Here is a 27,044-nt window from a genome sequence, read left to right as displayed (position 1 = left end):
TATCTTTCATTTTCTACGATATTCGACAAATAATAATTACTCGTCATTTAATCATTAAACAATAATATTCGACAAGTGTTTAAATCGAGCATTAAAATAAAATAACATGTTCTCAAGCATCGATATTTGATTTAATTCATAACATAGTATAAAATAATAGATATTTTCAAAATCTGTTATTATCATTTGTTTAAAAATATTCGAGTTTATTCAATTCATCTTCTCCAAAATTGCTTCAAATTCTGTCCCATCCCTGTTTTTCCGCGTCGTTCGGATTACGTTACATTCCTTTATTTTTCACGGATTTTTCCGTACATTTAAATTTTCCGCAAACATCCGCAATCTACTCGCTCATACGCGATCCAATGCATATCGATGCCCGCCTAACATGCGCCCATGCGCCACGCCGTTAAAACGCACAACGACCTCCCTAAACGTCGTCAAACATTTCGTTTAGCTACCGATCTTTCCTCCACCGGCCGGTCGGGCATCGAAAAGGAGGTTGAAGACTCGTGGAGACCAAGCTGGACAGGCCTGCGCTCGCGTACGAAAGGAGAAGGTCGGGCGGAGTCATGCAAGAGACCACCTCCACCTTCAGAGGGTCACCTTCGAGGTGACCAATGCACCGCTCGACTAGAGCCATCAAGGTGCTTTTGGACCCAGATGTTCCCTCCTCGACAGGGCCCATGCACGAAGGCGGAGCCTTCTTCGCCCTCGGTCTGTTATACACCTTTCTTTTCCTTTCTTTTTCACTCTCTCAGCCTCCTTTGCCTCCGTTCGAATCGGCACCCGAACAGTTCGAGCCGAGACCCCGAAGCAAACAGGTCTCTCCACGATCGTTCCACCTTGCATCCGGTATAAGATTCGTTTCCGTTTCGTCCATAACAGGGTATTGACAAGTTTCGTGAACACGGTTGTTATATAATTCGTTGCAGGGGGCCAATCTCGAGCTCGTTTCCCCGCGTTATTATTTTGCCGATAAGTTGGTTCGTGTGAAGTGGTTCGAGGGAAGAGGATAGATCCTGGTTCCATTTTTTTTTTTTTTTTTTTTTTTTTTTTTTTTTTTTTTTTTTTTTTTTTAAATATCGATTTTTCTTAACCACGATTGACGTTTTGTGGTGGCTTGGTGATTGTCCCGGAGAAACCGATTAGCTAGATGGCAGTCAGCACTTTGAACATGGCACCTTATTTCACTGGATACCCTTTTCAAGGTAGGTAGGTTCTGCATTCTGGTGAGATGAATCGATTAATCACGTTTCTTTTTTTTTTTTTTTTTTTAAATTTTCGATTTTTAAAATCAATGAGATCGATGTTTAACTTTTCTTTTTTGAAGTCGAATTAACGTTGATGGAATTGATTGGTTAATACTTTGTAACTAATAACGATTTTTAATTGTTTCATAAATTTCTCAACGTTATTCGTAAATAATAATAAATATTATCCGAATATCTCTATGTTTATGTCAAATTTTAATAAAATTTCTTCGATATAGAGATTGAGAAACAATTGATTCAGGATAGATATCTATATTAGATTTTATTCTTGTTAAAAATTTTATTTTAGAATTAACAATGAGTGATATTTTGATTCTAGTTGATTTATCTTTGATTCATCACTGTCTGATCTTTGTTCAGTGTACATTGTATTTCGTATCTAACATAAAAGATTTCTTGTTATTGTAAATAAATAAATATCAGTTTTGTTTATCGACTTGAAAGAAATAAATTTTTATGATTACTGTTCTTAATGTCTGTTTCGTGGTATTTTATGCAATGTTGTTTCTAGTGGAATATACCGTCGGATAAACGCCTACGATTGAAGGCTGTCCGACGCAACATCAGTAGAAAGGCTTTTTACTCGCTAGACACCTATTAATGAACAAATATTTGTTATTCAATTTTATAAAATTCTATTTACTGAACTCATGTACAGTAAGAATTAATTTATACATTTCTGATTCGTGTATTTCTTTTTTTTTATTTTAGCCAAGTTTATTTTTTTCCTTAAAATTTATTATCGAAATTATTAATAATATATAATGATATTCAATATAAATTTATCGTTCAATAATAGAAAATTTATTATTTATTATAACAATATTTATTAATTTTAATTTATTAATTACTTTTTTGGAACGATAAGATTGTCTATTAACTTAGAAAAAGTTTTATAATTACTAAATATGTATAAAAACTACGTACAATTTTTCGCATTATATTTTATTTAATGATTATTTATATTATAGAAAATATTTATTATATCATTTATTCATATATTTTATTCTTGTTAAATTATAAGTTGTCTATTGTATTTAGGTATTATGTATTACTTTTTTTGAAAAACAAATAAAAAAAAATGAAATAATGGAGTCTATGAATCATTAAATATTTATGAAGTGAGATTAAATTATTGCATTTGATATAAAAACCATGATAATGTATAAAAAATCAGAGATGCGAAAATCAGATGAAAAATCCATCTTTCATCGTTCTATTTATCTCCATTCATCATTTTCAGCGGGTAATATTTTGTATCGTTTGATGATAAAAACTATATTTATGAGATAATGTATTAACAGTAAGAAAGAATATCAAAAATATTTAATCACATGATGTATAAATTTTTTGTGTAACGTCTAAATTTTATATTTATTTTGTAGAATTTTCTATAAATATAATTTGATTGATGTAATTTGAAAATAAGTAAATAATTCACTATTTTAATTATTAAAGTATCATTATTAATATATATTAGCTATAAAAAATTTCTTACTAATATTTTAAAATTGATATGGGCATTTTGCAACTGTACCTATAGAATATAAAAGTATAAATTATTAAAATTATAATAAAAATAGAAATGACAAAAAAAATACATATACAATTAAAAACTAATCAAAAATACAAATTTTAGTGATAAAATTAATAAATCATAAAATGTATTTATATGATGAGTTGAAGGTTATGAATATTTATGAAGTTTTAATAAAAGAATAATTAAATCATTATTCATTTTTGAATTTTAATAGATGACAAATAATTTTTGTTACTTATATCCATCACGTAAGATTTTTTTTTATATTTAGTTACATACCTATATTCAAATTATACAACGTAATGTATATTCATTATTTATAAGTATTCAAATTAATTCTTAAATAATTTAAGAGTATATAAATCTAAATTAAATATAAAAAGCGATCTTATTATTTTTACATCTCTTATTTTATTTTTATCACTTTTATATTACAAATATATTATTAAATATATTTAATATCACAAATATTAGATTAAAATTTGTTTTACTTATCGAGCATACTATTGTATGTTGTTGCTTTATATATTTTTTGCATAATAGCTGTATTTTATATATTCATATTGTACCTATACACAAAAATTTATGATTCAATAAAAATTATACTTCTCTTCTTTAACAATCCTTTGATCTATTTAAAAATGCCTAATTTTTAAAACATATTCGTATTACTAAAATTGAATTAAATCGAATTAATTTGAAAAATAATTTTAAATAACTATTTACTTGACGAATAGGAATAGATTGCACAAACAATGATCAACAATATTAACATTTATATTTTGCGAATATATCGACGTCAGTCTTCTTTTCAAAGAGCAGACAGAACTTTTACAGCCGATGTTAATGGCTTTACGATGCGCTTTGAGTGAATTATCCTCTCGCGCGTTTTGTCTTTTTTTCCCTTTCCACGCTTTAAGTGACCTTTTTCGAACGCATTTCATCTTCGAGTTACGCAAAACATTTAATTTGAGTCCGCGAAAGCGTGAATTAATTCGGGCCAGAGTTTCGGCCATTATTTTCCATCGGAAGTGATCAAAAGTTTCGAATAAACGCGCGTGAAGTAGGCGCATGCGCGTTCATCACTTCGATACATCATCTCCATTATGAGTTCAATTATTATTATTATTATTATTATGGAAATCAGAAGATGCTGTTGTTGCTATTTTATTACTATTTTGAATATAGTTCAAACTAAGTCGTTTAGAGATGATGATACTTCTTTTTTTTAAATTTTATCTTTTTTGATGCAAAGAATATTTGAGATTTTATTCCAATTGGCTCTGAATTAATAATATGTTTTCAAAAACTGCTTATTATTTGAATTTACAAAAGTATTTTTGCATTGATATAACTATCTATAGTGTAAGTTACTATATATAGTTTTAAATATTGGCTGGAAAAAGTAGAATGGCAAAATATTTTTTTTAGGATATTAAATGAAAATAATAGGAAACAAAAGTCTCTTTTTAAATTTTAATAAAAAATATTTGCAAATTAATAATCTCTGATTGATTTTCAAATTTTTGTAATCGTTATATTAGCTGTATCATAGGAAGAAAATTGCATTATTTCTTTCGAGGGAATATAATTATTGAAAAATGTAAACGGTTCCGTTTAGCAAATCATGCAGACTTCGTTTGAAATATAGTGTTGAGTAACTTACTTTAAAAGCAATTCAATGTGATAAATTTCAGCAATTCATATATCCTGAAGAATACTGATTATTTACATTCCATTAATAATATTCTTTGATATATAAATATGATTTTGATCAAATAATTATTCTAGAAAAAATATAATTTTTGAAATGTCTATTTTAAATAGATAGATCTCTGTTTTAATGATAACAAATTTAACAATACTCATTAATTTTAGAATTATAAGTGAAAAATCTATCTATAATGGAAGTAGTTTTTTTATCCATATAAGCTAATAGGAAAAATAATTTTGATTTCAATAAAAAATAAAGATATAATAATCTATTTTTATTGATCGTTTTTGTCTGTCTAATAATTAAAATGAAATGTATATTATATGATGAGTTAAATCTAATTTTTGAATCATAAGTGTAAATATATATCTATGGTACAAACTCAACAAGTTCAATTTTAAAAATTAGAACGTGACTTATCAAGTTTTTCTCCAATAGTTATATTTATATTTAGTGCCGAATACCTTTCGCAAATTATGTTCGTTTTTTACAAGTTTATCGAGCAATCAGAAATTGAACCTTTAATTAAAAGAAATATCTGAAATATATTACTTTATTTTTTCTTGCAACATACTTTTCATTACTTCCAGCATAATGATATAGAATGAAATATCGAACGCAATAAATCTTTATCTTGCATACCAAGCCTTATACGTGCTCAGAGACATTCTTCAACGCATAACTCACACTTTCTCCAGATCTTATGCAGACTGATTACATTTTTTTTTTTCTTTTAATTCATCTTTATGCACAAAATATACGATACTAAAATTTAGAATTACTTAGAAAAAAATGAAAAATATCATTTTTATCATTTATTAGATATCAATATTAAATTCTCTTGTAATAAATAATATAATGTCATGTATATTAAGTTATGTAGATTCGAAGATTATATTTTTATCCTTCATTTAGCAATTTTAATATTCATTTCTCCAAATGATAATTTTAAATTATTTACATTATTACGTTTAAACGATCTAACCAATTAATTTTACCTTTAACTTCAAATATCTCACATGAAACAGGAATTTTTAACAAAAATCCAAGACAAGACATCTCTCGAATTAAAATTATCCAATTACACATTATTAAAATTACACATTACTCAACTTAAATTTCGAAAATATCACATTCCCTTAAATATCTTACTCCCAACAGAGAGTTTTAACAAATTATTACAACTATCAAAAGAAGTATCATATCTCAGAAAAAAATATCAAAGCATACCTATACACTTTTATAAATTATTCACAAAATTATATTTAACCTTGTCCAAACGACTTAAAAAAAAAAGAAAGAAAAAAGATCACTCGCATCCTTTTAAATAAGATCCCCTTGGATTTTCTATCCAAAAAATTCGTCTTACCGGATTGTAGCCGCGCGAAGGCCACCTTCGAGGGGTTAAACATCGCGTTTGGGGCCGTTTCCTCGAGACCGCGTTCTACGTCGTACCCATGAACGAAAGAAGCGCAGCACCGCTGCCTCGCCAGGCCACGCTCGTGGGCGTCGGAACGTGAAAGAGTTAAAGTACGTAGCCGGAGCCGTGGGTACCTAATGTCTGATATCGGATAGGCCTCGGGCGACGGCACGTTGATTGAAGCCTTTGCAACTCGGAACTCACACCGAACGTTAAGTACATGCATCCCTCTTGGTTACATGCGGTATACTCCCACTCAGGTACCACCGGCCACCTCTTCCTCCTCTCGTGCCGGTATGGAACGTTTCCCCTTTTCATCGAGGCCGACATTACCGATCGGGACACGTCCCTCGTAACCGTGGACCCGATTGTTTGCGCAATTCCTCATTTATCATTCGGTTACGAACGCTATTCGAAACGAACTGGAATTGGTCATTGATTCTCCCGATCGCGAGAGCAGCACACGGTTAACGAGCGGTTTGTTTTGCCATCGAGCAAATGAAAAATCGGTTCGTATCGGCATGCGGTTATAGATTTTTAGGTTAGGTGGTTCGTTAGGTTGGTTTTATTTTTTGTTTTTTTTTTTTTTTTTTTTTTTTTTTTTTTTGGTACTCGAAGATGCGTTCAACTTGGGAAGCTATTTACGAAGTTTTCGATATATAGAGAGGATATAGAGAGTATAATTTTGTTTTGGTTCGCGCAAGTGAAGGAAATTTGATAATGATTATCTCCATTCGACTAATTATCTTTAAAAATAATTATTTAACATTGAATTTTCTCCTTTCTTCGTTGAATCTCTTGAATATCAAATGAGAAATAAGGAAAAATGAGAGAAGTAAGGAAAAATAATATTGATAAGATTAACATTAATGGTAATGATCGGGTAACATTAATAAAGACCTTAAGAAAAAAAAAATTTCTTTCTAATCTTGTAACTCTCTTCTAAATCTTTCAATCTTTAAGCATTCGTTAAAACACATATTAGAAGATCCTTCTCTTAAGGAAGGCATTACTTAACATTTAACTACATATTAATACATATTAGAAGCTCTCTCAGAACATAAAAGATTATTATTCTCTATCAAAGAAAAGACATCTTGCATAAAATAGATATAATCTTAAAACGCGTGTATGACAGTGTAATGAATTTGCAAAATAAGTAATACAGGGATAATATAAGGGTAGTAAAATGTCGTTACGATATCACGTAACATGTCGAAGATAAAATTTTATGGCACAATGACGCGTAATAACGTCGAAAAAAAAAAAAAAAAGAAAGGAAAAAAAAAAAGAATCTTCGTTATTGATGACAGACGGTAGTGGTCTTTTTCTCGAGGCTCGAGTTTGATAAATTAAAGCACTTGATCGCGGCTATTCCTAGTCAAATAGGTGTTGTCCAACAAATACCGGCACATCATTGTCCAACACAAGCGATGCCCGAAGGTAAATTTTAATAATGCGAGTTGCGTCGAGCGAATTCAAATCGGGGGAAGCCCCTATCGCTTCATATCGGCACGATCATGGATATTAGCGTGATCGCCCACAATCAATTACCTGTTATCAATAATTCATGTTGGAAATTATTTTCTCGATCATTCCGCACTCGATCGGCCCTCTTTTATCTTTTCTACAGGGTGGTCTTACCTCCGCGACGAGATATAAAGTTTTCAAGCATGTTAATGAGTCGAAAGTTTTTCTTTTTCTTTTGAATCGCTTTGAAGGAAGTAATGTCATCGTTCCGGGATTTAGAAATAAAACACGTGGAATGGAGCCAGGTCTCTTAATTATATAAATTAGGATAAATTAGGATGTGAACGAAGTTGATTTTTGGGCGTAGTGGATGTAATAAGGACAATGTGGAAAGAAGATTTATGGTTTGAATTAATTTTTAATTGTAAAGATTGAACTTCTCTTTTTTCTTTTGCGATTCGTTTAACTTGTTGAATTGGATTTAAGAAGAATCGAAGTTGATGATTTAATGATCATTCGTAAGAAAGGAAATTGAATTAAATTTTTTTTCATAGTTCAAAAATCTTAAATTGTTACTTTCGTTACTTGGAATTAAACAAAACTTGAAATTTATTTGATATAAATCATAAATAAGAAATAGGAAATAAAATCAGAAATCTCCTTGTTAGACTCCATTAAAAAAAAAGTATTTTTAAATTTTAAACGTTCGAATAATTTTTATAGAAAAAAAATCAGATAATACTTTCAAAATTAATTATATATTGGTGCAATATTGGATCTTAATTGGATCTTAATTAAAATTGATTGATTCGAGAAAGAAAAAAATACATTAAAGCAAATTCCAAACTGAATAATTAAATATCGTACAATTAATATGAATAATTTTTTCATTATAGTTATCCTATTCTAATATTGGAAAATAATAATTTTAAAGAAATTAAAAGAAAATGAAGATCATGAAGATAAAATGATCGTTTAAGTATACCTAGAATAATTCGCGAGGGTTTCGCTGGGATTCTGTAATGAACGTTCATCGATATTCACCACGGGAAGGAATGAAAACAGAACTAAAAAGACTTGTTCACGCCGTTGATTGTCGAACATTCAGATCCGTGACTCGTGTTAAAGTCCATTAAAGCGCAAATAAAATCATACGAGTTACGAAAGATTCGTACAATGCTTAGTTATGAAACAAACGAGAATTTTACGTCCATCTTGTTCCCATTATATGTATTTAAATTCAGAGAAGAATCAATCACAAAGTTTATTACATATGGGAACAGGAGTAATAAAGGTATTTTTATCAGTATTATTGGATTTGAGATTAGAAGTTAGATTAGGTTAGATTTATTTTTATTTTAAGTTAAATTAAATTTTCATCAAATTAATAAAATTCTTTAAAAGAGATACCGCATCAATTTTTCAAAAATAATAATCCTTGGATCAAAAGTTTCTTGATTCAACTACATTCGTGCAAAACATTATCAGAAAATGTAAAAATTGAACAAAAATATTATCATCTATCATCAAACAATTAATCCATCTTAATCTATCTTCATCTCACTATTCACATTACGAGTCATGTCACCAAATATACCAAAAATTAATCAAGAAATATAATCGATCAATATAAAGATCATTTTTCCATTATTCCAAATTAAAATTAACAAAATATCATATCAATTTTTTATCAAAAATAATTTTCGAATCGAAATTTTTTCAAATTCCATTAATCAAGTATTAATCAAATATTAAGTCAGATATTTAAAATTTAAAATTCTCTTCCAAACACAAATTTCAACACGCACATCCATCTCACAATTCTACATCTTCATCCCACACACCAAGCCAGATCACCGATTACAAGTTAATCCATCGATTCAAGATATACAATATCCACTACGTTTCGTAACGGAGGTCACGGAGGTTGGTTATGCAGAAAATTTCACGTATTGTCGCACGAGTAGGGCCCAAGGGGAAGGAGACCCAACCCGTGACCAGGGCTTCGAGCCCGTTTTGGGCCTGAGCTCACGACTCGACGAAGAGGAGAAGCGAGCGAAGAGCGAGAAAGAGAGGGAGAGAGAGATCGAGTCGGCGGCGGCGGTCGGCGCCTTTTGATCTTGCCTGTAATCCCGTCGGGCCCCGCGGCCTGACTGACGTCATGAGAGGTGTCCGAGGGCCGGTACGTACGCGACGATACCGCCTAAGTGTGCGGTGTGTGCGTTGCACGCGCTTGTGGATATGTCCTTACGGGCCATACGGGGCCCGAAGGGGTGGGGGATGTAAATCTCGCGGAGTTGATGAATGACGAAACGGGACTACTTTGGCGGCACCACGAAACGGCCGATGGAGGCGCTGGTGGGGTGCTGCCTTTTTGAATTATGCCGTGGTAATTAGCAGAAGTTTTTCGTAGCAGGTGTTACCGATGGTGGACCTCGGTGTAACGACAGGCCCATTACTACGATGATTATCAATTTTTAGCGAGTCGTTAGCCTCGCTCTCTCTCACCACGATTGCCTATTTCTTTTTCTCTTTTTCCACCATTGAAATTGGAAAGAGAGGTTTTTTTTTCAGATCGATGGTAGATATTGATCTATTATTATGTCTTCTAGTGATTGTGCAAGATACTTTTGCGAGTTATATGGAATGAATCTGATTTCGACTTATTGGATTATTTATAGTTTGTAGAATAATCTTCATCGTATATATCTCTAAATCATACTTTTGATTGAATTGACTTTTTGCTTGATTTTAACTATAAAAATACCACTTGCTAATTTTGAGCAATAAAAAACATTATTCGTTGAAAATTGAAGTTAAGTTATTTTGAGCTACTAATAAAAAAATTTAATAAAATCAATGAAATTTTGTAAATTATTTTGCAATAATTCTTGAAAAGAAATCTATAGATCAAATTCCGATTTAAATGTACAAAAGAGACTTGGAAAAGTAGTGATTAGGAAAAAAAGAATTTTGCCAGTTCGTTCCACCCTAGTAACTATGCTATTGTAGGTTTCGAATCGTTAAGTTAATCACTTGCAATATCCATCTTTTCTTATCACAGGATTGGAGAGACGGATAGCGGATAAAATATCCACGGACACGGACATAGAGTTCAACGTTTCGTCTAGGATTACTCTAAGAAATAAGACGTTATAGACGGGAAGACTTACGAGAACTCTTGCACCCCCTCGAGCAATGCGTTTGAAACAATGGTTCTTTATCGCATCCAATTACCGGAGCGCGTCGTAAACTTTATATCGCGATGTAGTAAGTCGTGGCCATTTGCTTGTTGCGGCGACAGTCGTTTTTCGTTTTAATGCAAATTTACGGTGAATATACAAATTGACGAGGACCGTGAGGGAAATTAATTAACACATGTTACAGAAACGTACGCCGGATGATTTTCGAATGGTGCTACTTGTACGAGCCTTTCCATACTCTAATTAACGGAACATCGATTCAATTTTAATCTTTTCGCTTCTTCGAAATGAAATATCGAAAGAATATAAGAATATAATCCTAAATGAGTTATTAGGATATTAAATTTAATTAATCTCGAAGTTTAATTATTATTCTTTAGTTTTCTTTCGCACGAGCAAAAAAGAATTTTTTGCATTAAAGTTTTGATTGATGTAAAGCAAAAAAAAAATTAGCACATCATTTTATTAAATAAGCATTCACCTTTAATGTGCTAACTATTATATATCAAAATATTTGTTCTTTATTGATTCTTGGAAGTTCTTTTCTCTCTTTTCAATACTTAAGAGAAGAGATGCAATAATTTACACGGAGGTAGGTAGGCATGGGGACATTATATGGACATTTTAAATATGTCGTATCACAAATCAGAATATTTCAAACAAGAGAGACTATCCTATTGACTATATACATGAAGACATATAGCAATATAATTAATAATAATTATACAACACAAAAATAATTACCTGTTTGTAAGACATCTTTAAGTCTCTTAAGAAACTCGTAACGATGTCTTAACTAAAAATCCTTAAAGTTAAATTATTTTAAATGCCTTCCAAGAATCACCAGAAATCTTGCACGAGAGAAAATCCATTTTTTCCACATTCAATTATGCGTGTTAAATAATTTTTAATATCGAATTCAAAAATTTAAGAAAATGTAATCCCGTGTATCTAACACGCGCATTAATTCACAACAATTTCCTTTTGAAAGTCATATATGATTTCATAATTCGTGGGTAGTAAATACACTTACGTAAGGTTAATACACTTTCCATCCACGTTAATTCTCACGCTTCTCAATATCAATGTGAATTCTACATTATCTTCCTTCTTCTTCCAGGACAAGGTCGTGTGAATCAACTTGGAGGGGTTTTCATCAATGGGCGTCCATTGCCAAATCACATTCGTTTAAAAATCGTAGAAATGGCGGCAGCCGGGGTTAGACCGTGCGTGATCTCTAGACAATTGAGAGTCTCGCATGGGTGTGTGTCGAAGATCTTGAATCGTTATCAAGAGACAGGATCGATAAGGCCCGGTGTGATAGGTGGTAGCAAACCACGGGTCGCCACGCCGGAAGTCGAGGCGAGAATCGAGGATATGAAGAGACAAAATCCTGGGATATTCAGCTGGGAGATTCGTGAGAAATTGATAAAGGTCTGTTGATAATGTCTGTATGATAGATGGATTGCAAATGTTTATGCAAATTGATCAGAAATTCGTATGAATCCTACGAAAAGAAACGAAGCTCCAATTTGTCTTATTTTTTTTTTTGCATATTAGATTATCACATAGATATTTAAATTTTGCGTAAGCATCTGCATTGTCTAATGATTTAATGGAACTTTTGGACAGGAGAAATCATAATGACATGTAAATATATTGAGCTGGATTAAGCAACTACAAGATAAATCACTTGTGATAAATCAAAAGTTAGCATTAATCATATAAGTAATACTAGAAGCTAGAAATTTTCAAAAAGGGGTCTTCCACTTCTGCTTTTCTCATACATTGAGTTTAATAATAATAATATTCCTTTTGAAGATATATACTTCAATTTATATAAAACTTCAATTTTCTTATAGTAATTAAATAATTAAATTATAAATTAAATTAAATTAAATTTTAAAGTGTGATCATTGGAGATTGAATGAAAAATAAGAAAATAAAGTTTGATTAATTTCCATTAGTATACTAACTAGTCCAACGTGGTTCTGCCAGCAGGATGGTATCTGTGACAAAGCGTCAGCACCGTCAGTTTCCAGTATCTCGAGGCTTCTTCGTGGCCCCACGAATCAGACACGCCCCGGGGATGATCCTCGACGAAATCATTCCATCGACGGGATACTCGGTGAGTCTTCTTATCATCTTTCTCTAAAATTAAATTTTCACAAATTTATTTTCATAATTTTACCATTATACGATTTATATTGATAGAAAAATTCGTATCGATATTTCTAACTTTTTTCGATCTCGAGTCCTTTTAACGCTCTCCATAGAATTTTTCTCAAAGAAAAAGATCGATAGGAAATGATTAACTCAGGGAAACCGATAGAGATGTTCACGATTGATACGTGTAAAACTCATCGTTTTTAGCACCGCGTAAACCAGTAGATCGACGTAAATGAAACGTTTGAGGCGAGTTGAAGCGATAAGCGTGATTACACTGCGCCTCTATATTAATCGAGTTAATGTGACCGGAACGATAAATGACACGCACGGGTATACTTATTGGTAATATTTTTGATTGGGTGAAAAAAGTAACGCGATTCGAGCAAGTTGTAATTTTTTTTCGTAATTATTACGATATACTTCTTACGTATATAAATTGCACGATAAAAACCCTTAAAGCTCACGACGAGTGATTTTTGAAAGAACACATTTTCGAAAGAACGATTCCAATCTTGTCCATTAAAAAAAAAAAAAAAAAAAAAAAAACGAATGCAAACGAACGATATAAAGTTTAACGATAGAGGGTGAATAACAATCGTATAAATATCTTATCTGAACCAAAAATAGCGAAAACCATCAAAAACTTTCCCCATCCACACCGTGGAGGAAATCACCGTGATGAATATCATTGGATAAATCTATTCATCGCGAAACTTTTGCTCGTTCGAAGTTTGAATAGTTTCGAAGGGAGGGGGGGGAGGGAAGGGGAGGGGGAGGCAGGAAGAGATTATTAACAGGAATATAGGTCCGGCCGGCGGACGTAAAGGGAGTTCCTTCCTTTTTTATTTATTGGCGCGGTGAACCTCACGAAGAAATATTAGGCGTCCCGTGGCGCGTAGATGTGTCGAGTTTATTACCTTGTCGGGAAGATTTAGTTTTGATTAGATGTACGCCTGGAATTGCAACCCCGACGCAAGAACCCCTTGGATGGAACCTCTCTACCTGTTGATCGGTTCGCGCCATCCCGTAACAAACGAACAAATCTTCATTTTCGTCCCTGAAATTACGTTGTACAACAAGTCTCGTAGTTTGGAAATGGAATCTGGAATAAGGTGTCTTCTAAGTGAAATGTTGCATGATTTAGCGAAGTTTGTATTCTCACGATCATATTTTCCTTGGAATAAAATTATAGAAGGTATAATGGGCCGGCTACAATTGCGCTTCCTTATTAAGGAATAATCTCGGTGTGTATTCCTCATCAGGCGAATCAATTCTTCTCTTGCGTTGTGCTGGATAATCCGCGCCTCGTGGATTAAATTAATTTGTCGATGCTAATGATAATTGTGATATTTTCAATTTGAATGGTTGATAATGGGATCGATAATGCAAATATAATTTCTTTCTTTTTTTCTTTCTTTCTTTCTTTTTTTGATAAAGATATTCGTCTCTGAAGTTCGAAAAAATCAAAAAAAGTTAATAAAATTATGATGTTTCGATCAACAAAACATCAAGTAAACTAATAAATCGTACGTTTTATCGTTTACACTTGGCAGAAACAATCATATCTTTTTTTCATTGAGATAAAGATTTATCGACTCAATAATCATTATCAATTACATAAAATACTTTCATCGATTATTTCTTTTCCTTAATCCTTAATTCTTAATAATTATTTTCGTTATTAAACTTATTACAAGTGTATATAATATCTGCCTCTATTTTTTTTCGCAATCGCATTTCCATGATTCAAATGCCTTTTAAACGGAATCATATATGCAAACTCTCGACTCGAATACTTTTTTTCTAACTCGTCGTCCTCGTTAGAAACGAAACGAACAGTTAATACAAAACCGAAAGCTAAAAAAGAGAAAAAGAAGAAAAAAAAAAGGAAGAAGGTGGCGGGCGCGCAAAAAACCGCGCCAGAAGAGAAGGTAAAAAGGTAGAAGGTCGGGCGGGAGAGCGCAGGAGCGGAAGGAGAGGACACGAGGTGGAAGAACGCGTACACACGCGGCGTGTGGTCTCTCGTGCTCCGTATCCGGCTGCCTCTAATCTTACAAACCGCCAACACCATGGCAAGCCTGCCGTTTTCTTTCGAGGAACAACGGGGCTCGGCCTCTATTGATTTAGACGTTCCGCTGATCTTGGTAGTCGGGCGAAACTGTCAGGGATAATGATAATAACTGTCCATCTCGACCAGTAATTGTTTACATGGTTTTTTGGACGATTCACCCTTTGCGGTTCCCTCGTCTGTGCATTGTGCATTGTCTGACAGTCGGTTGTCGTAAATCTCGTAACGATATTTCTTTCGTATACGAATGGACGAATTTTGGAACGTGTGACGAGAATTTTGGTTCTTTCTTCGTGTGTTTAATGGAAATGAATCGAGAGTAATGGATGGTATTAATTGATTTCGTGGAATGTTATGCAATTTTAGAGTAGATTTTCTTTTTTATGATTTTACGTATAAATTCAATTTCGATTGATCAAACAGATTTTTGATCATGGATTTTGAAAATGAATATAACGTATATAACATAATCTAGATTATTAATTTCTAATTATATCATGATTATATCGTGATAAATAATTGAATTCTATATAGCAATAAAGGAACATTTAAAAAAATGCATATAATTCGATCTTGTTGTTCATATGACGAGAATTTTAATCAATGATAAAAAAAAATGATGCGGACAGATTGGGCAAACAATGAAGCGCGAACAATCAAGACGTTTTCTGTTATTTGTTGAACGAAACCGCGATATAGGCGAGCGTTGACTGGTCGTGGAAAGCGTGAAGGCTTCGAGAAATGGTTAGATGTTCTGCTCAAACCGTCACGAGGATTTACGGCCGCGGCGAGGTCTTTAATCTCGAAGAAACCGCCGTGCACTTCGCGGCGTTCAACTTCATGAATTCGAGCTGACGTTCGCGCAGGTGCTATTGATTTAGACGTTCGTTCCCGTCGATCGATCGACTTAATTCAGGAATCGACGCATATAAATTGCCGATGCGGAGTCAAGAGGGAATTATTACGCAAAAATGCGGGTATAATCAACGATAAATTCTAATCATGACTCAAAGAAATTTAGGTTTTGAGTATTTCTGTATTTTTATCATTAAGAGAGAATTATTTGAAAGTTTATCAATTTTATTGACATCGTTTCTAATTGGGATATTAAATTACGTCAACTCTTTAAGATAAATATATAGAATATAAATTAGAATAATAAATTCTTCTATCTTGCAAATTTAATTTTTATCACATATTCAATTTATCGAAATATAATATCTTTAAATTCAATTAATTATAGAATATAATATCAATTCCAAATCTATTTCAACTTTTTCATCCAAAACTATATTCATATATAACAGGCTAAAAAACTAAAATATTTATAAGGATTAAATTCAAATTTCCAACGATCTTAAACTTCTCTTTCCCTTCTTTCCTTTCCTTTCAATCACGTGTGGCGAAAAGACTTTTACCCCTAAGTTTTCTAACCTAACCTAACCTCCAAACCGAGGAGCACAGAGGAAGACGAAGAAATTAACGTCAGAGCAGGCGCGTTCGCAATTACGTTGTCGTAAAACTCAAACTCGATTGGATGGACGAAAGAAGAAGAGATTTCCGGTACGGTGCCCGCGTTGCCAAGAGACAAGGCAACGGATCCCCGTGTTGGACAGGCTTTCGTTTAGCTCGGGTGGGACGGGACATGTCAAAGAACTTAATTTCTTCGCGGCGGACCCTAATTTCTCCGGTGTTTTAGTTTAGTATAGGTTCGGCTGGCACGGCTGTAATCAGGAGGGCCTTAATGGTGGGTTGCAGAGTCCGGCGTGTGAACTGTGGGCGTGAACGACTCGCTTCCTATCTTCGGTATCTGACGTGCAGCACGTGCTGGGACTGGGAGACCATCTTACCGCTATTAAGAAGCGTGCTCCGTAACATCTATCCACGATATCTCTTCGACCTTACCTTACTTGTCGATTCCCCTCGTCGATAAGAGATACGTTCTTCGATACACGGACGTTTGTTCCGTGGAATTTCCAATTCCTCCTTTCCGCACTCGCGCGGGCGAAGGAAACGCACAGCCGGTTTCTATAATTAATTTCGCTTGGACGGGGGCGGCCGAATAATAACGCGGGAACGATTTGTTTATTGTCGTCGCGAAAGATGTAAAGTTTATATACATCTGTCGAGTGCGCTCATTTGAGAAGTTTTTTTTTTCCCCCTCCCTCCGATGAGTCAATCCTTTAAAGTATTCTCGGATATTCGGTTTGAAAAGCTTTTCAAGAGTTTTAAATAGAAAGCTTTATGGAATTGTTTTATTCTCGATTTATTGGATTTTTTCGCACATAGGGTTTTAATATATGTAATATAATGTTCGTTATATATATTGTTTTTCAGGTGGAAGTAGCGGTGACGATTCGGATACAGAGAGTGAACCGGGGATAGCTTTGAAGAGGAAGCAACGTAGAAGCAGGACTACGTTCACCGGTGAACAATTGGAGCAACTCGAAGCAGCTTTTCATCGAACGCAGTATCCCGATGTGTACACCAGGGAAGAATTGGCGCAAAAGTAATTATATTTTTTTGCATTTTAAAATGTAAACGTCGAACAAGAGAATTTCTTAAAGATTTAATAAAAAAAAAAGGGGGTGGGGGGAAGAGAGAGAGAAGACAAGAATGCAAAATATATTTGTCCAATTTGTTTCCTTTAACAATTTAATAAATTTAATTAATTTAATAAAGTGATTTTAATCTAGAATCTCGATATTATTGTTATTTCCAGAACAAATTTGACCGAAGCACGTGTTCAAGTGTGGTTCAGCAACAGGCGAGCCAGGCTTCGCAAACAATTGAACAGTCAACAATTAAACGCTTTCAACACAATGAGCTTGCAATCCTTTCAAACACAGCACTACGGTAGCAGTGCTGAAAGTTATCAGAGCTATGGGCAAGCATCGGTGGCTGCGGCCGCAGCAACCACGGCTGGCTATCCTCAGCATTACAACTATAGCGAGAATTACTACGCTGCTCAGCAACAGTGGCCAAGACCGACTGCCGAGAATTATGGGTGAGTTAATATTTATCAAAGATTTTTATCAAAGATCAAAACGAGGCTGAAATCCTGCCAACTTGAATTCTCATTGAATCAATCATTTATGTAATTATTCATCCTGTGATTTAGTGTAGTTTGCTCGAAATAATTTCTATATTCAATCAAAATAATCACGCGATTTTCTAGATGGAAACGAATCTTAATTCTACCATTTTTTTTTTTTTTTTTGTTAAACATGTGAATTCAAATTAAAAATTTTTGAATAATCATCGATGAGAGGATACAATTTATGTATTGTTAAATTTTCTAACTTCAAAAATATGGATTTGAAACTTTTTTTAACTCGCGAATAACTTTAATAAAGAGATCCTGATTTCGTGAAATTTCGCGTCATTCCGCTAATTCTCATTTTGCAAAACTTAAAAGCTAAAGAGGAAGAAGGACCCCCCACGAGGTCCACTATCGAAGCAAAGTACACGTTGTCGGGGTAAAGATACATTATCCCGGACGTTTAAAACTGGCAGAGGGGAAAGCGTAGCAGAAAAAAGGGAAGAAATCCGGGAGAAAGAGCGGAGCAGCTTGTGCTCACGGGGTGTTTCGAACAATTAATTCAGCCATTGTGGCGTAATAACAGGTTGGCGAAATGCTCGCCTGCTGCAGCGTGCTGTTACACGCCGAGTGCAGAGGCCAATTCGCTGCAACGCAGACCGCAAACGACGAAAGTCTTAGGAGAAGTAGTGAGAAATTGAAAGTGGAATCTGGGAAATAGAGAGAAATGAAAATTGAACTGAGCGATTGCTTTTCAAATTTTTTTTTTTGTTAAATTTTAGAGAATCGACGAATTATCTTTTCACATATCGTGATTTAAATGCATTTTTCTAAAAGAATTAATGAAAAATTTCGAAAACTTTATGAGCATGTGTAATAATTTATTACGATAATAGAAACTTTAAGAAAAATTTCCATTGAATATATATAAATTAGATTAAGTTAAAATTGTCATCATTTAATTTTTATCAAATTAATCTGTTTAAAATAAATTGAAACGAATATAAAAATATTATAATTAATCACTGAGATATATTACCATCATTTCTTTTTTTTCTATTTTACTTTTCATTAAAGAAATACTCTACATATTATCATATTAATTTTATAATGCCAATATATTCGTCATTTCTGTTGTACATAACTGTTTATTACAATAATTTTTTCGTTCTCCATTTGATCGCGATACGTGTTGAAGAAATATCTCTACAAAAAAATTTCATCGAATTCCATTTCTTTCCAACTATGCGAATTTTAAGTCTTCTCAACGAATCCCGAAAGAGATATATCTCTCCAGAAAAAGCAGGAAAAAGCAGTGAGGATAAAGAGAAAGCTTGAAAAGATGGAACAGGTGAGACGAAAGAGTAAAAAAGAAGAAAGAAAGGAGAAAAAGAGAGAGAGAGAGAGAGAGAGAGAGAGAGAGAGCCGTTTGGTCGGCGCGGTGAGGCAGTCGAGACCCCACCAACACGTTTTCTGTGTGGTCCTCAATTATGTTGCTTCTTCGGCCCCCGTAATGAAACGCTACCGGCTAATAATCCAACGCGGGTCTTGATCTTCGCCGATGATCCAGCTTTAACCGGGCAGGAGATTTCGTGGCCTTCTCCTTCACCCCGGAAGCGGAATACATACCTCGACATGGATTTTCGGTTGCTACAAATTCTTTCATTACAACGAACGTTTCTCATCCATTTTATTGGCTTCTCGATACTTGCACAGGCATGAAAATCTCATTGGGCGAGATTGCGCCACGCGATTCGACTCGGACGATATTACCGTCGTTTGAATTTCGCGGCGAGGCGCGGCGCGCTTAACGCGCATGCGTTTTATGGATTCCGTTCTTACGCGCGCAATAATCATCAGCGGGTTTTTTTTACGATAAATTTGATCGTCCTTGTTGTGTCGTGTCGGTGGGATTGAAGGTATAAGTGGGAAATTTTGGTGGTTAATTTACCGATTGGAAAAAGATTGGAAGGGATTTTTATGCGACAATGATGTGGGATGAAATTCTGGCGAAATTTAAAGGAAATTGGGATGTTTAAAGAGCGAAAGAACGGCGAGGCATGAAATGAATATTAATCGTGTAATAGGTTTCGGGGAGATTCGGGAAAAAAAGGAAAAGGAAATGATGTGGTCCCTGGTCGTCGAATTAGGACCACTTAAAATTTTCGAGATTTTTTATTTTTTTATTCTTTTTTTTAAGGAAAGGTATGAGTTTTGATAGCGAAGGTATTGATTTGGTAAGATATTATTAATAATTGAAGTTTCACTTTTTTATTTAATTTCGTTTAAATAAATGAGATATTTCATTTCATAACAATGGAAAATTCTATTTTATATACTATAAAAAACTTCTATGCAACTTGTAACACGAATTACATTTCTATGATAATTTACATATACCAAAATTTACAATTTGCCAGAGTTATTAATGGCTAAATGAGATAAATTTATATGTAATTATATGTAATAAAATTATATGTAATTTATATGTAATCACCAAGTATTAAATTCAAAGATACCAATAAATTAATTATTACAAAGAAATGTTAAATTATATACTCATTACAAATAAATAATTTCACGTTTATCGTAACAAATCGAATAAATCAACTTGTGAAAATAATCCATTTCTCAAATAAGTTCATTTTTCATTCCATTCGAGAGTAGATATTAATTATTTTTATTTCACAAATAAAAATGTTCAATCCTTGGAAAAGAAATATTCGAGATAATTATTGCTCTCTGATAACCAGCCCTGATTCAACTCACCAGTATAAATATCCCATATTCCTCCTCCGATCAAAAACCTCCCCACCCCCCTAAGAAACCTCCCTTAATTTCACCAATCGTCGATTATAAATTATTCATTCCCGCTAAGCCTCGTCGGAATTCATTAACACTTCCATAGAAATAAACATGATTTGTGGGATGATGGTTGGCCAAGGGGAAAATAGATTCGTAGACCGGGGCACGGGGACAGTCGATAAATCCTCGAGCTTCCGCCACACCACGATGCCAAGAAGGAAGGTTTCGAAGAAGGAATTAAGGGAGGACGAGAAAGGACGGGGGAAAGGAAAAAAAAGAAGGAGGTACGCGGAGAGGGGGTGCACGAGGATAAGGGAGGATGAGGGAGGAGGAGAGAGAGAAAGAAAGAGGAGAGGAATTAAATGGTTCCAACATCGGCACGCTTTAGGGGTCCTTAACCGGTGCTGCTGTGCCGAAACGGTCAAAAGGGCCGCTACTCCGTTTTGAAATCGGTTGTTGGCAGCCTCGACACGCCCTAAACGATTCGTACTCCGCGTATACGTGTGCGAGCGTGAAGCTTGTGCCCGCTCGGTATCGGTTTGCAAACGAGCAGCGAGGTTTGATTGCACTGCGAAACGAGGGAGAAGTGGCCGCGGCGGTTACTTTGAAACGTCGCGAGAAACGAAAAGAGAATTTCATCCTGAGGTTATGCGCGGCCAGAACTGCACCGCGTTTTTAATACTTTGATACGGTTGCCCCCTGCTCCCTGCTCGAACGTCGCCTCGTCTCGTCGTAGTTGCTTTACATTCGGTGTAAAACGCTTGCTTTCCGCATCGGTGATCTCTCGATGAATCGACCTCGTCTTGGATCCTACTTGGAAACTATTTCGAGAGAGTCATCGTCCAGACGATTCTTTTAATACGACGATGCAAGGTCTATTACAAGGAAAAAGAATCGAAGATGGTTGAAATGAAATTATGTAATTTGAGGATTTGTTGTTATATTATTAATCGATTATGCAAATATTTTTATTATATCTTTATTTAATTTAACTTTACAACAATTTTTATATTTTTTCCTTTTTCGTAACAGAATAATAGAATTGACTCTACCTCTGTTTATCCTTGAACGAATCCGATGAAACGTCCATTGCATACCTCCTCTTTTCTTGTTGCAGATTGTTCAACGCGTCTCACTACGGTAGCAGCAATCTGGCTTCCAATTTAACTTCCAGCAACTTGAATTTGGGCAGCCTGAGCGGCAGCGTCAGCCCCACGGCGTCGAATATGAGCGCGTGTATGGTTCAGGGCGCGTCCTCGGGGGTGCCTACCCCTGCAGCGATAAACCATCACGTGACGCCTCACAGTCCCAGCGAGGCGAAGAGTGGTTATCCCTATTTGGGTGGTATAGAGTCCCAAGTCTGTGGCAGAGTTCACTGAACCGTGGAGTTCACAGTTAAAAAGATGGCGGAGGGGGAAAGGCGAGATCGATGTTTAGTATCTAGCTTAAAGTGTTTTTCAAACTTTTTCGAGTTGCGATATTCTTTTGTCAATATTTATGAGTAATTTGTGACTCTTTTCTCTTGTGGTATAAGGTAAGGAAAATTTGAAAAATTAACAAAGATTTCGATTAATGTCAATGATATGACTAACAGCATTATTGTCTTTGGGTTAACAAAAAATTTATATAGCAAGGGGATGATGAGCTTGACACTTTCTGTGGAATATGACAATATGTAAATAATTATATTGATATGAAGAAGCGCTAAAAATTATTAATTAATTAAGAATCAGAACGGTGATTTTTCTGAAAGACAGGTTGAAAACCATTGATTTAATTCTTTTTTATTTATAATTCTATGAAGATTATGATCGCGATATTTATGAGATACTCTCGTTCGAATATTATTTAAAAAAAATTGAGATATTTTTTTAAATAATTTTAGAAATAATTTTTAAAATCAAAATCTTATTTTGAAGAAAAATAAGAGAAATTATTTATGATTTTTCTATGAAACGATGGATAAATAAAGTAGACGTACTTTATTCATTTATTGATATTTATAAATGAAGAAATATAATTTTATCAGATCTCACAAAATCTCACAAGTATTGCAATCCTTTTAAAATTGAAGCAATAAAACACCATGAAAAAAGATATAATAAGTAATGCTTCTTTGAAATGGTGGTATAAAGAGCTATCTATCTAACATAGAATGATATAAATATTATATTTATAAATTGTTTCTGGAGAAATTGAAAAGCTCCTTTTTTTAAAGTTATAAAATTTTTAAAGTTATAATTTTAAAGCTGCCATGAGATGCAAATATGTGTATATAGCATGAATATTTCATTGTATATCTATTGTAAGTTTTTATCGTTTCTTTTTTTTTTTTTTTTCTTGTAGAGATGAAGCGTATGTATAATTTCTGTTAATTATATTTTAAGGTATCTTAATTTCTTTTAGATCCTTAAAGTTATTGTTTTCTTCGGAAGAAGAATTTTAAAACGTTAATTTTTGGAGGCTTGTATTTATTCATTAATACTCGAATGTTACGGATGATAGAAAGTCATTCATATTATTTTTTGGCGTTAATAAAATACTTAAGAAGATTATACCTTAATATTACATTTTTAAATATGTATATTAACAATTGTGCTTTAAATTGTTTTTTTTTTTGCGAAATCATTAAAAATATAGTTGTTTAATGAACTGGTTATTAAGAAGTCATAAAATTTGTTGATAATTATTATTGTTGTTAAATAAGGTTCACGTATATTCACTATTCTGTACAGTTTAAATCATATTTCATTAATTAACATGTGCATATTTAAGTATCCCTATTATATGATTAATAAATCTATGCCCAATGACACTAACAATTATCCTAAAGAGTTATTAACATTTATGTAACCATATTGCTGTCCACGGATTTGAAGAAAGAAAAAAAAAAAAAGAAAAATTCCTAATGGAAGGAATTTACATTATACTTTCTACATGTTAAGCCATCATTATAAAAAAAATTAAATTATCATACAAATTTTGTTTGACATTTGACAGCATTGATACGAACTATTACTGAACTATTACTTAAATAGTTGTAAATAAACTGCTTATAAAAAATCGAAAAGATTTTCGAAACTGAGACGATGAGAAAAACATTGCGTATATTATGCAATAAAATATTGTTATAATTCCATACATTTCTAAATTTTGTATTTTTAGATTTTATTTTGTATAGTTAAAAATTGTGGTAATTGGTAATTAATCGAGTCACTACGAGGTGCCTTAAAATTGCCTTTTCTCTCTTTGAAAAAATTGAGAATGGTCGAAAACTGATTAAATTTGTTTTTTTAATAAGATAAAGTATTTTAAAAGATGGTCAAATATCTATTGAAAACGATTATTACGATGAATAGTACGACTTTATCGATTAGATGATTTAATTGGCCAGTTAATTGCGGTTATTATGTACGAAGACGACTTTATTCGATGCACATAATATTCTTGTACTCATTAATTATAATTGCCAATATATAATTCATTGTTGCAGAATAAAAGAACATTTAAAAGGAATTGTTGATTCATTATTTTATTACTTTCACTTTGTTGATACTACTATCCTTATCCTGATTCCTCTATTTCATTCTCTAATATGTAATATGTAATATGTACTTATTCGTCATTATTTCAAAGTTATGACAAATCATATATTATTAAATATTTTATATTCACCAGATATTTAATATTTTCGTCTTATGCTTGTGATTCACTCTTAAAAAACAAAATAGATATATTTACCTTACTCTACTGTATTTTTATGTAATCGTGAAAAAGAAGGAGAATCTTTCCAATCTCTATACAAGAATATAGAGAAAATTAAAAATTTCAAATGTGATAGCTTATCAATAAATGTAATAATACAGGAAAAAAGAAATACGGTTGTTATTAACAATTTTTGAGTTACCATTACAACAAATCCGTTCACAAATCGTATCAAAAACTTGGAATAAGCAAAATGTTCTATTCTTCTTAACTTTATTCACCATAGCGTAGGCGTAGCCATTAAATTACATTTAATAAAACGACCTGCCCCCGATTGGTCCCGATTCGGTCGTCCAGGCCAATTGTTGATCAACTCTCGGTATAGCCAGAGACACTAGCTTTCGGCAATGGAATACTTCTCCCTGCAGAAGGAGAGCCGACAATCGAGAGTTCCAGCGACAACGAGCAATCAGCCTGCCGTATATCTGTTGCTCCTGTCGCCACGCATTTGTGGCCCATTGTGCAGTCGAAGTAGGTGGTCGGCCTTCCCACTTTTTGCCTCGTTTGTACAAAGGTAACGTGGCAGAACTATTCGCTCGATTCTTCTTAACTTTCGACCTGGAACGACACGCTTGCAGATCTGTTAATTTTATCGATACGTTTGTTTCTTGGGCCAATCTTTTTGTACGTGTTTTCTTTCGATTGAAAATTTGATTTGAGTAGTCGTCTATTAGATTCTAAGAGCCAAGATCTATTTGACATGAATTTTTCTTTTCATATATGTCTATTATATGTAATTTTTCTTTTTATATGACATCTTTTCGCAGCCAAAATAAATATTTTAATTGTTCCAATGCACAAGATATGCATGTAAGAACATTGATGTTGTAAATTTATTAAGACAATTTTTTAAGATAAATGAAATTTTTCTTGCTATATCTTATATTTTATAAAAAAATTTCGGCTTTGAAATATAATGGAGATATTTGAGAATTAATAAATCACGTTATAAGATATAGAAATTTCCATTTTTGAATTCTCACGCTCGACTTAAAACGAGCCCTCGCCGACGAGAACTTTCCCCCGCCCTTGACCTACCGCATTACATCCGAGGTAGATGAAAGAATTTTGGAGCAACAGATTGGCCAACGGAACATCGGCCACGATTGCCAATGGGGGTGAGAACGCAGAGACACAAAGGGGCCGCCGGCTAAGCAACCCTATGGCACACCCAAAGGGGATGGAGTATGGGGCGGGGACCATTCAATGGCGAATCACGATTCGAATGAAAAGCTGTATGTGGGGTCTGAGAAAGCTCAAATTCTAATTCACAAACGTGTACGATTCTATCTAGAAGTTTAATATTTTCAATAAAATTAATATAGTTTATTGACAAATAGCTTCATTCTTGGAGAACAATTTTCAATTTTAAAATTGCAATAATTAATATATCATATGATATTATTGTTTTGTTTTGTTTTATATTGCAATATATATAGATTTATATGTATTTAATTTTGTTAAAAATTGCAAACAATATATTAAATTACATTATTTGATATTTTTCTATGCAATAATTCAAGAATATTTTTTCGGCATTTTTATAAAAAGCGTTATTTATTTCCCCTGCAGTGAGTTTTTCGTCGCAGTAACCAAGACAGATGTACCGGTAACGGCAAAGCTGATAGGTGTGACGACCTCCCAGGTTTAAGCCGCACCCTCACGACGGAAAACTAGGGGCGGTGTCATCGCCAATCCTCTGCGCTCGCATGCGTTCTACTATTTCGCTTCATCTACCGTCGCGATATTTCTATATTCACGCTTTCAAAAATTCTAAAAAAAAAAAAAATCTAAAATTTTTACTTAGTATTTAAGACTATCTATCATTCTTAACAAAAATCATTATATAACAAAGAAATTTTTCTTTTATCAAAAAAATGAATCTCTCTTCTCCTCAATTCCAATCGTCATTTCATCGAAATCGAAAAACAAATCATCATCGTTCAAAATCGAAACATTTATCAATATTATTATTTCAACAAAAATAATTTTCCTTTTCCGTTTATTAATTCCTAATTCCATCAAAGATAAAATAAAATAAAATAAAACAAACTCTTCCATCTCCTCCATGTATCTAGGCACCTAAGTATCTATTATTCACCATCGATATGGTATCGCGAGCGTGGTCGAGCGTTACGAAGCGGTGTCCCCTGCACGAAGAAGGGGAGGGGGGAAAAAAAAAGGTTCGGGCACAAATCATCGTCGGCTTAAGGAGACGTGGAAGCGGGCATAAAACGGGCGCAGCGAAAAACACACAAAACCAGTTCACGCGGACACCATGGCTGCTCCCCTTAATAGCAGCCGCGGCTCCCCATCCACGGATCCTCCAATAGGGTGAGCCGCGATACTTCGAACAATGGCACGCTCGAATAGATTAATCAAACTTAACTGAGCCAATGAAAGCCGTGCAAATCTCGCGTGGGGGATGCATAGTTCGCAGTGATGCTGGCGCTCGCCCGTTACAACTCGGAAGAGAAGAGAGAGAGAGAGAGAGAGAGAGAGAGAGAGAGAGAGAGAGAGAGAGAGAGAAAGTTGGTGAACATTTCGAGAATTGGGACCATGGGGGCCATGGGGAG

General features: G+C 33.7%; 1 protein-coding gene across 1 annotated transcript; it reads left to right on the top strand.

The window, feature by feature from the left end:
* Positions 1–1,156: 1,156 nt before the first annotated feature.
* Positions 1,157–22,082, top strand: LOC122715515 (protein gooseberry-like). The gene is made up of 6 exons (XM_043937768.1): positions 1,157–1,211; positions 11,742–12,055; positions 12,620–12,749; positions 17,196–17,367; positions 17,581–17,865; positions 21,821–22,082. The coding sequence occupies exons 1-6, from the start codon at positions 1,157–1,159 to the stop codon at positions 22,080–22,082; spliced, it is 1,218 nt and encodes a 405-aa protein (XP_043793703.1).
* The last annotated feature ends 4,962 nt before the right edge of the window (positions 22,083–27,044 follow it).

Source organism: Apis laboriosa, unplaced genomic scaffold, assembly GCF_014066325.1.
Source record: "Apis laboriosa isolate Shangri-la unplaced genomic scaffold, ASM1406632v1 scaffold38_cov145, whole genome shotgun sequence".
Lineage (NCBI taxonomy): Eukaryota > Metazoa > Arthropoda > Insecta > Hymenoptera > Apidae > Apis > Apis laboriosa.
The sequence above is the reverse complement of the archived record's forward strand: the minus strand, read 5'-3'. Positions and strand labels throughout refer to the sequence as shown.

Bases quoted from the DNA above. Each gene is read 5' to 3' on its own strand.
- LOC122715515 (XM_043937768.1), top strand. From the start codon at position 1,157: ATGGCAGTCAGCACTTTGAACATGGCACCTTATTTCACTGGATACCCT. The intron at 12,056-12,619 runs GTCTGTTGATAA...TGGTTCTGCCAG, and splicing joins TTCGTGAGAAATTGATAAAG to CAGGATGGTATCTGTGACAA. The intron at 17,866-21,820 runs GTGAGTTAATAT...TTCTTGTTGCAG, and splicing joins CCGACTGCCGAGAATTATGG to ATTGTTCAACGCGTCTCACT.